Source organism: Lygodium microphyllum, chromosome 8, assembly GCF_053477565.2.
Source record: "Lygodium microphyllum isolate KBCC chromosome 8, Lygodium_microphyllum_v1.1.10, whole genome shotgun sequence".
In the NCBI taxonomy this organism is placed as follows: Eukaryota; Viridiplantae; Streptophyta; class Polypodiopsida; order Schizaeales; family Lygodiaceae; genus Lygodium; species Lygodium microphyllum.
This window is the reverse complement of record NC_141142.1, coordinates 96,322,976-96,338,894: the sequence shown is the minus strand read 5'-3', so window position 1 is coordinate 96,338,894 and position 15,919 is coordinate 96,322,976. Positions and strand designations below refer to the sequence as shown.

The 15,919-nt window shown below is 41.2% G+C and overlaps 1 protein-coding gene across 1 annotated transcript in view; it reads left to right on the top strand.

The window, feature by feature from the left end:
- Nucleotides 1–15,582, top strand: part of LOC148032630 (ribosome biogenesis protein BRX1 homolog 2-like) — a 36,564-nt gene extending 20,982 nt beyond the window's left edge. Inside the window, exons 2-8 of the mRNA XM_087683249.1 lie at nt 11,055–11,196; nt 11,289–11,367; nt 12,627–12,751; nt 12,832–12,933; nt 13,923–13,991; nt 14,201–14,299; nt 14,707–15,582. Coding sequence (XP_087539375.1) covers nt 11,055–11,196; nt 11,289–11,367; nt 12,627–12,751; nt 12,832–12,933; nt 13,923–13,991; nt 14,201–14,299; nt 14,707–14,838 — 748 coding nt within the window. The 3' untranslated portion in view covers nt 14,839–15,582. The remainder of the gene's footprint in view (nt 1–11,054; nt 11,197–11,288; nt 11,368–12,626; nt 12,752–12,831; nt 12,934–13,922; nt 13,992–14,200; nt 14,300–14,706) is intronic.
- Nucleotides 15,583–15,919: the final 337 nt, after the last annotated feature.

Here is a 15,919-nt window from a genome sequence, read left to right as displayed (position 1 = left end):
GCGGGGAGAGGGAGTACGAGTATGTGTGGAGTAGGGAGGAGCATGGGGAGGGGAACATGCTGCATGCTACGTGTGTGGCTACTAGTCCCCCCCCCCTTTCCTACCTATATGAACCCCCCCTTCCCAAGCTTGAGGGGGGAGAGAGGATCGTGTGGTGCTGGCCGTTGCTGCCGCCGCCGCCGCCAGGCTGCCGCCTTCATCATTGCCACCATCATCATCATCATTATCATCATCGTCTTCACCTCTATCGTTATCATCATCTTCACCCACTCGTTCTCCCCATCCACGTCATTCCTTGTACTTCAAAAGCTTGGAAGCTTTTATTGGGAAGCTTCTAATAAGGCTTTCATAGGCCTTATTCACCCGTGCTTTCCCCGGTTTGCAAGGCCCCATTTCCTGTGCGGAAGAAGAGGACCCTGGGTAGAGAGACTTCGAAACGCGTAAGAAAGCCGAGGGGAAGTTCGCCGAGTCAAAAGCTACTGCGTCAATGGCTCCGAAGCAAAAGTCAAGAGGAGTATACGCGGGAGCGTCCACCCCGAGTACGCGAGTGGACAACACCCCGATTCTTATTGCCCAGGTTCCGATAATATTTCCATGGGACTCCCAAATCCTACAACTTGATCAAAGTTATTCTTGACCAAGGAATACCGTGTGATGAGAAAAATAATCCCCATAAGGTGGTATTGACAACTATTTTGTGCAACAAGTTGCAACGTCGCATGGTTTTGGGTCTAAATCACAAAATAGCATTTTCACTCCTTAGAACAAGTTTGGCGAGTTCTAAGTACAAGTCTAATTTTCTAGAGGATGAGTAGTCATCCTGCTACATCACCCTTCCTTGGGGCTGATTTGCCAAGTTAGGGTAATTATGAATTGCTTAGTAGGCAATTGACCAATCAAGTGAGGACAACGGGGTTGTCTAGGATTTATTGACCACAATATACGGAAACCTAAGGTATTGACAATTTGGGTCAACAAGGTATAAACCCTAACCCAAGGAAAGAGGGTAAACAAGCAACTCAACTTACGAAACCCTCAGGATCTTGCCAAGTCGCGATTGATCCAAGATCGAATATTGGAGGCATTCGGGGAGAAGGGTTCACACCTTAGCAGTTGACTGTGTAAACGACCACTGGAATGCTCGTGATTGTACACTTAGGAGCACTATTTGTACTTCTTTGCTCAAGGAACTAATGCTGGAAAAATAACTAATGTTTCAGGTTGAAAGCCTGGAGGTAAAGGCAATATCAGTTACCTTTGACTGTCTACCTGACCCTATCCAAGGGGTTTGTTAGCCGCACCGGGTACGTGGACCGAACTCGCCGCGAGAGGTCTCTCCGTGGGTGCTACTTGGAGCAAGAAGACGCTTGGGTGCCAGGGGAGGCTCTGGCCGTAAATCCCTTTCCTCTGGATCCTACACAAGAGGCCGACGTGACTCCAGATGGAATCTTGAGGCTCGCATACTAGTCAACGGGCGGAACTTGGAATAGCGATCCCTGAGGATTGTTGGAATAGCCTTTGGACGGATTATATGATGTATTTCAAAGACTGATAAATAAAGATCAAATGTTGAAAAGAAACTTGCTTGACATTGTTTTTCTATGTCAGTGCCTAAGTTACGTGAAAAGACCGGTGATTAATTGGTTAATTAAAGAAGCTGTTTTTGCTTGTCAAACTAAATGTGGTAGGTAATCAGATAACTAAAGCAACCTGAGGAAAGTGCGGTGGATGGGACTATGCCTTACGGGTAGAGAGGTCGAGCTTCGCATCCCTCTCGTTTCCCATTCTCCTTGAACCAAGTGCAGTATAAATCCGCTTTAACCTTGATGTTTCTACGTAAAGTAGTTCGTTTGGGGCTCGACGCTAGTTACCTCTTAGGAACTTGACCATTAGGGAAACCCTGATTCAGATTGGTCCTAAGTGGGAACGGCCGGAATGCTTTCACTTTGTGGCAGACTTGGGAAGACCTGGATCACAAATCCCATGACATTCCTTGGGAGTGTTGGGCGGCGCTTTTTGGACTCTCTTTTCGATGGGTTGCTAAGATGTGTCCTACAAATGGACAGGGGGACACGTTACAGGATGAGTCAAATAAACGCTATCCTTAGATTACTGAAGACAACAATTTAGTAAGCGGGGGTGAGTGTAAGGGCTTTGTGGCTATACCATGGCGTTATTACTGGAAACACCTATATAGGGAGTAGTAGTGACTCTAAGCCCTACTTGGTTTCCACTCTACATGTGATTCCCTATGCCCAGTGGTGAACCCTCTTATGTGCGGCATCACAAGGGTATAGTCCTGGGATGTGTCCATGTTGTACCGTTTCTTTGATTGAATAATACAAGAGTATACCGTGCTCTCACATATCGGGTTACCTTTCTGTGCTGTGTTGAGTGAGTAACAAGTGCAGGTGCATCTCCCACCCCTTCTTCTTTCCCTTTTACTTCTCTTTAACCCTTGATGCCTCCTTCTATTCCTTCTTCATTGAGCGTTTCTACTCCTTCCCCATCCCCTCAAGTGTCTTCTTCGAGACTTATGAGGAGGAGCCCTCTTCTTTTGAGAGGGAGTCTCTTTTCGAGACATGCATTACACATCTCAGAGATCTCTTATCTTAGTCTCTCTTGCAGTAGGGTGAGCCTATTGCCATTCCTTGATAGTATTGATGGCTCATGGAGGATGTTGGTGTTGCTCACTTTCTTGCGATTCCTTTAGGTCCATGTAGATAAGCTAGGATACATGATACATGTCTAGCAGGATAGTTCACTTTGTGTGAACTACACTCTTATTCCATAGATTCTTTAGCATTATGCTTATTGCAGTTCATGAGGCTCTTGCATAGGATGTTTGGCCTGTGCTATGTAGGAGGAGCTTGATGCAATTGAGCATAATGAGACTTGGGAGTTGGTTTTGTGTCCATGTAAGCGGAAGGTGCTTGGTGTGAAGTGGGTCCTCAAGACTAAGTATTTGATTGGTGATTCCTTGGACAAGCACGAAGCTAGGCTTATTGCCAAGGGTTTTGCATAGTGTGCAAGTCTAGATTATACAGAGACTTTAACATCTACAGCCTATATGTCTATTATTTAGGCTATTTTGGCTCTTGTAGTCCATCACCATTGGCCTGCTTTTCAGATGGATGTGAGGCCTATCTTCTTTAGTGGCATACTTGAGGAGGAGATTTATGTTTCACAACTTCCTCGTTTTCTTGTGTAGGGAAAGGAGGATCACGTCTACAGATTGTGGAAGGCCCATGGCTTGAAGCAAGCTCCTAAGGTTTGGTATTAGAGAATTGATTCATTCTGCTTAGAGAGTGGCTTCCATCCATCAGTTCAGGACTCCAACATTTATTATAAGGTTGTGATTGACCGGTGTGTTTTAGTCATTTTGTATGTGGATGGCTTGATTATTATAGGGAGTGACTCACAAGCGTTGATCGGACTCGTGAGATCTTACGGCAAGAGTTTGACATGATGGACATTGGCATCCTTTATATTAGATGGCTCAAGGTAAGTGTTACATTGATTATCAGATCTGTCTTCTTCTGATGAACGACTGAGAAAAACAAGCTCGAGAGATATCTCTCTCTCCCCCCGACCACGTAGGAAGTTCTCGCAATGCCACCCCGTCGTAACTCCCTCCGTCAACTGTCTTTTTTTAGTGACTTCTACTATTTTAGTATTACTCACTTACTTCCTAAGCTCACCTTAATCCCGTACGGGCGCCCAAAGCCCCTGCACGGTCATCCCTCGTGCTTGTCTTTCCATAAGTTACATTTATTAATGTAACATTTCCTCCCCCTTAAGAATGAGTTTCGTCCTCGAAAACGATGCTTGGGAGGTCCAATTGTAAATTGGGAAACCTTTTCCCTAAGGTACTTACTTGCTTCCATGTTGAGCTTTCTTCTGAACAATCTTTCCATTTTACTAGATATTCTTCATAACTAGTATTCCTTGTTCGTCTGTTACGAACACTTAAAATTATTTTTGGTTCATGTGGAATAGATTGGTCACCTATTAGCCCCTCAATGTTATCATTTAAGATTAGATTATCCATATTACCCAGCTTCTTTCTTAACTTACTTACATGAAAAACTAGATGTGTTTTACTACCAGCAGGTAGTTGGAGCTTGTAAGCTTGTTTCCCCACCGTCTTAAGTATTGTGAAAGGACCACAATACCTGGGTGAAAGCTTTGGACATCATCCCGTTTTCATGGTTTTAGTTTGTTCGGGCACCTTAAGATAGACCAATTTCCCTTGCTTAAAGGATATGTCTCTTCGGTGAGGATCTGCATAAGCTCTAGCTCGATTTTGAGCTTTCTTAATATTTTCTTGAGCAAATTTTAACATACTATTCACATCTTCCAAAAAATCATTCGTTGCTTGAACCTTTTTCTTATGCAGTCCTACTGCATGAGGAGCTCTGGGCTAAAACCCATACATTAGCATAAATGGACTATATCCAGTAGAAGAGTGTTTGGCACTATTATATGCAAACTCTGCTATCGGTAAATACTCTTCCCAATCAGTTTGCCTTTTACTTACATATGCTCTCAACATATCTTCAAGGATTTGGTTAACCCTTTCAATTTGCCCATCTGTTTGCGGGTGCTCTGCTATGCTCATGCTAAGTTTAGTATCTAATTTTCTAAATACAGCACGTCAGAATTTACTATCAAATTTTCTATCCCGATCAGAAACTATATTTGCTGGAAGGCTATACAATCGATATATGTTCTCTATGAACAATCTAGCCAATTCTGGTGTTTTAACATCAGTTGAAGTTGGAATAAACCTAGCCACTTTGGTTAACCTATCCACTATCACCCACACAGAGTCGTGTCCCCTCTGTGTCTTGGGTAATGCGACAATAAAGTCCATGGAGATACTCTCCCATTTTCCCAAAGGAATCTCTAATGAGTGGAGAAGTCCTCCCATTTTCAATCTTTCAGCTTTATTAACTTGGCATTTATTACATTATTTGACAACATAGTCAAGGATGCCCTTATTCATTCCAGGCCAATAGAACTGCCTTTTAATAAGACTATAAGTCTTATTAACTCCTGGATGTCCCACACTAGGGGTATCATGACACTCAAAGAGTATCTGGCGTCTTATTTCTTCATCTTTCGGGACACATACCCTACCCTTGTAGAGTAAATAACCATTATCAATGGTAAAATTTTTCCACTTGAATCCCATTTGACCAACCCCTGATGCTCCATTTCCTTGTTGAACATCCTCAGATGTTCCTTCCTCAGTGGAGGCTCTTCCATTTGGATCCCCATTTTCTATTGCTTCCCATATGTTGGAATATGCCGGATCAACCTGGCATTTCCCTTTTAAGGATTCAAGTAAATCGGAAGTAAACTAAGTAAAACTCAATTCATTTATGATGAGCATTTTGCTGAGTGCATCCGCCACTATATCATACTATCCTTTTCTATACCTTATCTCATAGTCCAACTCTTGGAGGAGTTCAACCGATCTGGCTTTACGCCCTTGTGGATCTGGTTGGTCATTAAGCCACTTAATGCTTTCATGATCCGACAAGATCAAAAGTTTGGCACCATATAGATAGTGCCTCCATTTCTTCATTGCATGTACTATTGCATACAACTCCCTCTCATAAATGGAATAATTTCGTTTTGCACGGTCTAATTTCTTGCTTTCAAAAGCAACTGGTCAACCTTCTTGTAATAAGATCACACCTACTGTCCTATCACTGGCATCAGCTTCAACCACAAATGGCTTATTGGGATCCACAATTAATAGTACTGGAGCTGTAGCAATAGCTACCTTAAGTTTTTGAAAGCTTTCATTTTGATTTGTTCCCAATTAAAACTCTTCCCTTTCCCTTTATGTTGGTCCATCATTGGAACAGCTATCTTGGCATAATCTCGAATGAATCTACGATAAAATCCAGATAAACCTAGGAAGACTTGCAGCTCTTCTAGGTTTCTTGGAGATGGCCATTCAATAATTGCCCTTACTTTTTCTGGATTCATCTTGATTCCTTCTTTTGAGATAATAAGTCCCAAATATTTGACCTCTTATGCGAAGAATTCAGATTTAGTTTTCTTCGCATAAAGAGAATGAGTTCTTAACAATTGGAATATTAATCGTAAATGTTTCAAATGTTCTTCTCTTGATTTACTAAAGATCAAGATATCATCCAAGAAGACTACTACAAAGCATCCTAGATAGGGCCGTAACACACTATTCATCAGCTTCATAAAAGTAGCTGGTGCATTAGTGAGGCCAAAAGGCATCACCAAAAAATCATAGTGCCCGTATCTAGTATGAAATGCCGTCTTAGGAACATCCTGGGCCTTAATTCTTACTTGGTGATAGCCTGATCTTAAATCAATCTTTGTGAAAAATTTTGCCCCTTGTAATTGATCAAAAAGATCTTCCATTCTGGACATAGGAAATTTATTCTTCACTGTTATTTTATTAAGTGCTCTATAATCAACACAAAGTTGCATAGAACGATCTTTTTTCTTTACCAATAAAATTGGCGAAGCCCAAGGTGAATTGCTGGGTTGTATAAACCCCTTATCAAGGTAATCCTTGATTTGTCTTTCGACTTCTTGGTGCTGTGTTTCACTCAGCTTATAAGGTGGTTTAGAAACATGGTGTATATCCCTATCTATGTCAATTGGGTGATTTACATCATCCCTATATGGTGGAAGGCCACTTGGTAAATCAGAAGGAAACACATTTTTAAATTCATCTAACAAACCACTTAATTCATTTTTTACATTCAACTCACAAACATAAAAAAGTTATTGCTTTATATTACAAAAAGTAAAAGTGTTCTGTACAGGAAGGGACTATAATATATATACCTCACAAGCTTCCTTCTTTATCAGCTTCTGAACTTCAAGGGAACACATCAAAGGGTTATCAGATACTTTATGTTTACCTTGAATCACAAAAGTCTTTCCATCCCTTTCAAATTCCAGTGTATTATGATGTTAACTACGCTTTAAGGATGGTTCCAATCCCTATAGTCACTCCCTCCCTAAAGCAATATCGGCTCTTTCCATATTCATAATGTGGAAATCAAGCTTATCTTTATATCCTTGGATCTCGATTTCCAAATTGGATACCATTGTATCCCATATTTTATTATTCTGACCTTGCATCATACGAACAACATATTAATGCTCACTCTATTGTTTGGGAAGTTTCAACTTTTTGACAAGTGTATAATTTATGAAATTGTGGGTGGTAGAATCATCAATCATGACTCTAACCCTCTTTCCCGCTATCAATCCATGCACTCTAACTAAATTATGTGGCCCAAAGGTAGGCTGCCACATAGAAGTTGGCATACAACACTAGTGTTGTACATCCTTGTGTAAGACCTTTAAAGCTTTATTCTTTTCATGCCCCTTTAATTCCAGGGTCTGCACTACATGGATTTGTTTCTCTTTTCCCTTGCCTTTGTCCTTATCCTTTCCTTTATCTTCCCCCTTTTTCCTTTGAGGCAGTATGGTTAGGAGATGGGCAGTTTTTTTTTGGCCTTATCAAAGTCATCTTGACTTAACTTCGGCCTTACATATTGTTTCTTATCATAGGGTTGTTTCTTAACCTTAAGGAATGGCATTTTCCTTTTGGATTTGCCGACAAATTTTGAGGTATCAAATTCCTTAGTTTTGGGCTCCATATCAGTGAGACTAGTGAGTGCACTTGGATGCATATTATCTTCATTGATTAATGCAAATTTGATTGCCTCTTCAAGTGTCTTGGGTGAACTCCTTTTCACTTTCTTTTTAAAGGCCTTATCTAGTCCCCTTATGAATCCTCGTCTTTTGAAATTCATCTATTCCTTCCAATTTGAGAATTATCTCAAGATACTCCTCAAGATATGTCAGCAAAGGTCTTTCCTTTTGTCTGACAAAATCCCAATCTTTCCAATTTCTTTCCATTTTATTTTCAAGAAGGAATTCTTTCAAAAAGACCGATTCAAATTGAGCCTAAGTTTCAGGTATTTATTTGCCTCCTTTAAAGTTCTCCACCATTTATTTGCTTTCGGCCCTAAGGTTAGACTGGCCTCCAGCGCTTGGAGACGTGGTGGAGTATTCTTTAATTTGTGCAAATCTTCCCATTTTTGGAGGAAATTAAAGATAGTATCTTTATCTTTGTCTTTTTCCTCCCCATGAAACCGAGGGGGTTTCATATCTTTTAACACTGGGTTATTCCTCAGCTTTTGGTGGGGTTCCCTAGGGTCTCACATAGTTACATCTAGATCTTTCAATGAAGACGGAATATCTGAGGTCTCTACCTTACCTTTATCCCTTTCGAATAATAAGGCTAATTGGGATTTTATTTCAGTGAGTGCTTGAATTAGCAACTCCATTTGAACCCCCTGTGCTTGCACACGAGTAGTTAGATCATCAAGTTGTTCTCGTGTAGCAAAAAATTCTTCTCATTGTTCTTCTTGTATTTCCGTTTCATGGGGATTCACCTAAGCGTGGTTGAAGTGGCTAAAGACGGGCCGAAAACTTTTCGATAGGACATAGCCAGACTGCTCTGATACCAATATTAGATGGCTCAAGGTAAGTTACGTTGATTATTAGATTTTCTTTTGTTGATGAACGACTGAGAAAAACAAGCTCGAGAGATATCTGTCTCTCCCCCCGACCACGCTTAGGAAGTTCTCGCAGTGTCATGCCGTCGTGACTCCCTCTGCCAGCTATCTTTTCCTAGTGAGTACTATTTTAGTATTACTCACTTACTTCCAAGCTCCCCTTAACCCCGTACGGGTGCCCAAAGCCCCCGCACGGTCATCCCTCGCGCTTGTCTCCCCATAAGTTATATTAATTAATGTAACATTTCACTTCTTTCTTGGTCTATAGATCTATCAGATGGCACTGGGCATTTTCATCTCCAAACATAGGTATATCTCCTAGCTTCTTTTGGAGTTTGCTATGGTTGAGTGTCCGCGTATTTCTAGCCTCATGGACTTGGAGTCCAAGTTTGTTACCACCAGAGACCCCCTTCTTGATGCTACTTGGTAGAGGTGTCTCGTTGGATTAGTGATTTGGCTTATCCATACTCGGCCAAACACCTCTTTTGTGATGGCATTTTGTTTTCTTTCATAAAGACTCTTACTCGAGCACATTTGTGTGTTGCTTTGCGCATGTTGCTCTACTTACAGGGGACTCGATCCAACGGGATCATGTAGGGGGGGGCTGACTCTTGCTAGATGGACTGACTCAGATTGCGCAGGTGATGCAAAGTTGAGATGCTCACTACCGGTTTTGCTTTCTCCCTCACCTCGAGCTAATCTCTTGGAGCAGCAAGAAGCGACCTACCATTGCCTTATCTTCTATGGAGGCTAAGTATTGTGCAGTTTGTTCTACATCTTAGGAGGATGTTGGGCTCCATTGCTTGTTGGCGGAGGTTGGCTTTCTAGAGATAGGATCCACATAACTACTTGTGGATAACCAGAATGCCTTAGCTTTGGCAAAGAATTGTGTTTCATGCTTGCACGAAGCACATCAAGGTTTAGTGCCACGTTGCTCGGGAGTAGATCATGCATTTTGAGTTAGCAGTAGCCTATTATCCCATGGTGGACAATGCGGCGGATCTTTTCATGAAGCCTGTCCCACAAGCTTCTATGCTTCATCATGTGAGGTTGTTGGGTCTTCAATGTAGTACCACTTGATTTGGGAGCGAATCGTGGATCTTGAGTTAGCGGTGACCTATTGCCCCTAGCAAACAATACGGTGGATCTCTTCATGAAGCCTCTCCCAGGCTTCTATGCATCATCATGTGAGGTTGTTGGGTCTTCAGACACTTCCAGGATTTGAGAAGGGTGTCAGCCTGCCACATTTTGTTAGTTTGTCATCTCTTGGTTGTGAGCCCTGTTAGAGTCTGATAGGGACATTGGAGCTGTGACTGTGCCAGAGCACTTAGTTTGTGCACCATGCATTCCAGCAGTCAGGAGGAGCTAGTTGTTTGTGATCTACCTAGGGCGGCCTGATGTTTTGAGGATGGTGGCACTTTTCACTTCAGTTGGGGCTGCTCAGCCAGTTTCTGACTGGCCAACTGCACATCTTTGTCCCCAGGCTGCTGGTCGGTCAGATTTGGTGTTATTTGGCTGTATGTAGCTAGGTCACTTAATGGGTAAGATCATCTCTTTATCTTCTGCAGGTGCTCACTCACGTTGCAACATTCTTCTCCATCATTCGCGAGGACTGCTGGCTGCACACTTCCATCTCCATTTCTATCTTGGTCACTATCTCTTTCACTGTCTTTGGTGCTGTCATCATATTCCAGCCTGATCTGGTGCCCTCACTGATGCTTTGGGCTGCGTGCAGGGACTAATCAATCCATCATTGTATTCGTCATTCTTTCCAGATTCAGCGCAGATTTCCCTTTCATTCCTGCTGTCTTCTCTCTTCCCCTTTTCTCTATGTGCTTGTGTTCCTCTTCCGTTGTGCACTCTCACAGGTAAATGCAGCAGTGTACTGCCTGAAAATGATGGCAGCTTATCACAAGATGCAGAGATAAGCTGGGTGACAGATGGGAGAGGTAAGTCGGATGTTGGGTGGCCTGCACAGCAGCAAAATGCAGGCCCAGAACTGATGAGGACAATGCTGGACAGCTGGCAGGTGGAGAAATTGAGGAGCAGCGTACAGCAGCCACATGATGAAGACTGGAGTGAATGCATGCATGGGATATTAAGTGACTGAGCACATAACTGACCAAACTATGGGAGTTTGCTTATGTGATACAGAAACTCTTTATAGCATTAAAGTTTGAGTTTTGGGCTGTCTAAATGAGCTAAATAAGTTTTAATGTGAAATGCTCCTTTTTTAGATTGGGTGAAGAAGACAAGCTTGTGCTAAGCTCTGAAGCTAGAGTCGAGACATGAAAGCTACTTCCCTTTTAGTGACGCTTTGGCTTCTTCTTTCTTTAATAGGCTGGTTTGTTTTTGAGCAATAATTTTATCATCTCTAGGAACATCAATGCTTTATAAGTAAAACTAGCTTCAAAGGAGTAGTCAGTGAGTCACTAAGGCCTGTAATGTTTCCAAATGCAGGTTCCGTCATTTGATGATGGATATAGTGGAGTTGCTGCCACATAGTAAAAAGGATGTGAAAGTGCAAGCTAGGGATAACAAAGCTGCAACACTGAATGAACTTGTTGATCTCAAAGGATGCAGCAGCTGCTTGTTTTTTGAGGTGGGCTTAGGGAATAAGTTGCTGTACCGATGCTTTTGAGCTTACATTCGTCATATAATGCACATATTGAAGGTTTTGTATTATGTTTTCAGTGCAGAAAAAAGAAAGATCTATATCTGTGGATGTCGAAGTGCCCCAGTGGTCCCTCTGTTAAATTTTTGGTGAAAGCTGGTGCGGAAATTCTGACTTTTAAAATTTTGTTTTTCCTGATACGAAATTGCAATGATGTCACACATCAATAGACTAAAACACACTGTTTGGAATTTTGAGCTCAACAAAATAGCTTGCATTAAATGTGTAGTAATAAATAGTATATGAGATTGGCTATCTTAAGGTAGTAGCTTCTAATGACACTGGAGAGAACTAAATAGCATACGATAGTACTAAGCAACTGAGGCGTATGACAATAATGTAAGTAAATGAAACAGAAATGAGCAGTACCAAATTGTACTGAATAGCATAAGACTAACTATATAGCTAAGTACCATTGGTCAAATAGTATTAAGTTGAATATGTGATAGTAGTGCTCAAGTGGAACCACTCAAAACAAAATGCACCAAATATAGTACTAAATAGCATATGTATTAGCACTTATTTTAAATAGTGATGCACACTATGTAAGTGACACCAAATACAATTGAATAACAATAGCTAGTAGCTAAGTAAATATTGGGTCTCTCGGCACCTCAACACATTGATGGGAGTAGGTGGAACTCTTATTCTTTTAGAGCTCCCCCTGTCTATGGCTCAGCACTTGCGTTGCCAAATATGTAATATGGATCCAACCTTGCATCGCCAAATATGTTTTAAGGTGTTTTCCAGATAAGAAGATGTCAATGGTGTTGCACATCAATAGACTAAACAACTTGAGCTGGACACACAGTAATTGGTGGTGAGATGGATTCAACCTTGCATGTGAAATGTGAAACAGTTATTCTGGCATACTTGTTGCAAGAAGAATTGAACCAGGCTTGTGAGACTAGATATTGGAGCTTTAAAGAGCAGTGAAAAAAGTTTGGGGGTGGTGGTGGGGCTTCTATATGTGGAAGAGTTGTATGGCGATGAGATTATCAAACCTCTTTTGGTATCAGTGCTAGATTCATAATTTAGAAAATAAAACGAGCAGATGCAAGGTTGATTGGCAGGGTTAAGAGGTCTGCAGACTGGATGTATAACACAACATGCTATGATACAGTCTTTGTTCAGGGGCTAAGAGAGCTGCAGATACATGTTCGTAGGTTAAGATGTATATGCAAGCATTACTTAAATATGATGTCCATAGCTGTATTTGGGTTTTTATAGACGTTTTTAATGCACTGAATGTAAAATCTCTGCTTTTAAATTTGAGACCTCATTTCAAACAACATGAATGATGCTAATTCACAAACATTGAGGGTGATGACTAAATAGCTCTGTTTTGGGTCTTACAGTGCATACAATGGCAGAATTGAAGCTTACCGGAAATCACCTCAAAGGTTCACGTCCATTATTAACATTCTCAGCAGCATTTGACTTGCAGCCTCATTTTCAACTGCTCAAAGAATTGCTAAGACAGGTAGTGCAATGTCCTGTTAGCATGCTAAGTTTTGAAGCATGTATGACCTACATTGAAAGCACATAACTGGTGGTTTGCAGATATTTTGCACACCCAAAGATCACAGGAAAGTGAAGCCCTTTTTTGACCATGTTTTCGCATTTTCAGTGACCGACAATCATGTATGGTTTAGAAACTATCAGGTACCACAATCCCCATGAATTATCAGTCCCATTATTTTAACTTATTTTGGTTAGATCACTACCTGAGTGAGGTATACACACTTTGCAAAAATTTGACAGAGCTTTTTGATATCGTGTGGATTCATGTACATCTCTCATTAGATTGTTGGTAACATTAAATGGAGTAATCATAGGCAGAGGCATATGCATGCTTTATCTTGGTCAGACTTTTTGAAACACCATTTCTAGCCATCTTTAGAAAGTGGCTTTCCAACTTCCAAAAATTAAAAACTGGACAGTTGAAGAGGGAACAAACCTTTCTATTTCTTGGTTGCGAAGGCTTCTTCTTGGTTGAATGCTGGCTTGCCCCTGTAAGATCCATTTAAGGGCACTTATGCAACACATGGGGGTTACATTTCAAGACAGAGAGACATTAAGGATCTGTTGTAAGCTCATCATCCAATTGTCCTTGCACTTGTACTGCTTTTGCTACCCTTCCTACTAGTAATCAAGCTTCATGAGTGCTGCTCTTAAGAGTGATCTTTTGATTGGCCAAATTTTGGGGGGCAGGACTAGGCATGAGCAGGCGGAGAGGATGGAGGAAGGATGGTTGTGGGTGTGTGCCTCAAGGGGTGGGGATTGGTGTTTAGTGTGCACACATGCACGAGCAGGAAGGTGTCGGGGTGTTTTAAGGGTCATGGTGGCATTATGGGTCACCAGGTGGGTTGTCTTGTGTATGCCAAGGACGTAAATCTCAGATGGCCGCTTGTTTTGCACTTCTATATCAATGCTCTTCATAAATCAGTAGTCAATTTCCTCGAGTGATTCTCTTGTTAGCTTGAATATCAAAATTGTCGGCCTACCTACGATGTTTCAATTTGGATGAGGTTGTGCTTAACACTGACAGTTTTTTTGGGATTGTCAATATTTTTCAAGCATCAAGCCTTCCAAGCTTCCACAGATTGTTGGCAAAGTTTTGACTTTCATGTTGTTCTATGTGGTATTTGCAGATTAATGTTCCTCATCATGGCACAGAAAAGATAGGAAAAGGTGGTTTGGATAAGATGACTCTTATTGAGGTAGTCCTCTGGACCCTCACAGCATGAATTTATATTGCATTTTTGTGTAGATTATGTATGACTTGTCACTGAATGCCGGTTGTTTCAGTCAGCCTGACGAGTTGAAAGTGTCAGATACTATAGCAAACTTGAAGTTTCAGATGTTTCAAATGGACAAGTTGATGAAGAAGTGTAGAGAGCATAGGCTTGATTTTTTAACTTTTCTGCAGGTTGGTCCGAGGTTCTGTCTGCATCCGATCAAAATTTTTAATGGAAGCTTTGGAGGCCAAACTATCTATGAGAATCCTTTCTACATTTCCCCTAATACGGCAAGTTCTTTTTCCAAATTGTTTATGTTTCATACTGGTTAAGAATTGGAATGTTGGAACTACAAATGTAGAAAAAATATAACACAGGCCTTTGTCTGCAGAGAATAGTTCCTAAATTGATTTTTATTTTTACTTTTATTTTGTCTTTCTCGCATTCATGTAAGATCTTATATGTGCATATGCATGGTTATGCATGGGTGCATACATGTGTGTGTTTTCTCCTTTCGTTCTCTCTTGATCACACACTCACTTGTGCATGCATGAGTGTACACATGTAGGTGCACAGTTTTTGCTGGCTTTCAACTTGATTGCCTCTTTTTTATGCCATAAATGCCACCTCTTTTAATTATTTTCCAGCAGTTGTGTTTGTGCGTGGTGTTTTTATTGATGTGTTTGAATGCAAACAGGTAAGATCACAAGAGAAGAGGGCAAAAGCAGGCAAATACATGAAGAAGGTCAAGGCAAAGAAACGGAGGAAAGCTCATGTCATGCTGAATCAATTGGAACCAGATGAACTAGCAGGGGTGTGGAAGGAATAGCTCAAGTTTGAATGGAGTACATGGGTGACGGACACCCCTTAGGGGGACTTCTTGGTGGATGAGAATAGCGTTGGTGCAGAATTCAAATGATACTATTATACATCGGGAGCATGCTTGTGCACAAGAGCAAGTGCCAAATTGATGCTTAGTTCATACAAAGTGCATGAACTTCATGTACAAATATGCAGGGCCTTCTTTTGCGATATGGAGGCCAGTAGTTTGCACGAGTGCTTCGAAACTGAAAATATCTTTCAAAATGAGAGTAAAAAGAGCAGCTGATAGCTCGATTGTTTGAGCAGGGAACTAACTTTCTGATTCTTCACATATGCAGCTGCATTGATATGCAATTACATGTGGAGGGCCCTGAGATAATTGTCTGACAAAGCTCTTTATCTGTGTGATTGAATCTCCATTGCAGGAAAATGCCCAAAATTTCAGTTGGAGAATTAAACCTCAATACAAAGAGCTCACAGTCTGGAGTGACACTACCACAGCTGTCCCATAGTGCCAAAAAGGGATTTTGAAGGTGTACAGATGTTGCATTAAAATACCACACACCCTTCACTCTCTTTCTATCACATCTAGAACAGTTGAGTAGAACTGCAAGCTGTAAGCAACATACTTCTACATGGGTATGCTCTTGTTCTTGCATTTTCTCAGTTGGCGCTGGACATATAAAAAGGCATTAAGACCATTGTGGGGATAATAGTCTACAAGGATGTGATTTCATTGGTTTGGGTTGTGTAGCAGGCCTTGCAGAGTTGTTAATAAGTCTTATATCTTAGTTTTGTATGTGTAGGGTTGTAACACTTAACGCCACATTCTGTGTGTAGAAATTGTAAGACTAGTCTTGTAATTGTAAGGCCACATCTTAAGAAAGTGGAAATTGGTCGGTTCATTTTGGTAACTTGAATGCTACAGCCCAAAGCGAGTCGCTTCGCCAGAGCTTGATATTCTTAAAGATGCAATACATTTCCTAGGTCTTTCTTTAGAACATGCCTGGCTTGGAAGGTAGAAACATTCCCTTCATGTGCCATCTTTATTTCCTTGTGGAATCGACTATGTGCATGGGTTGAAGGTT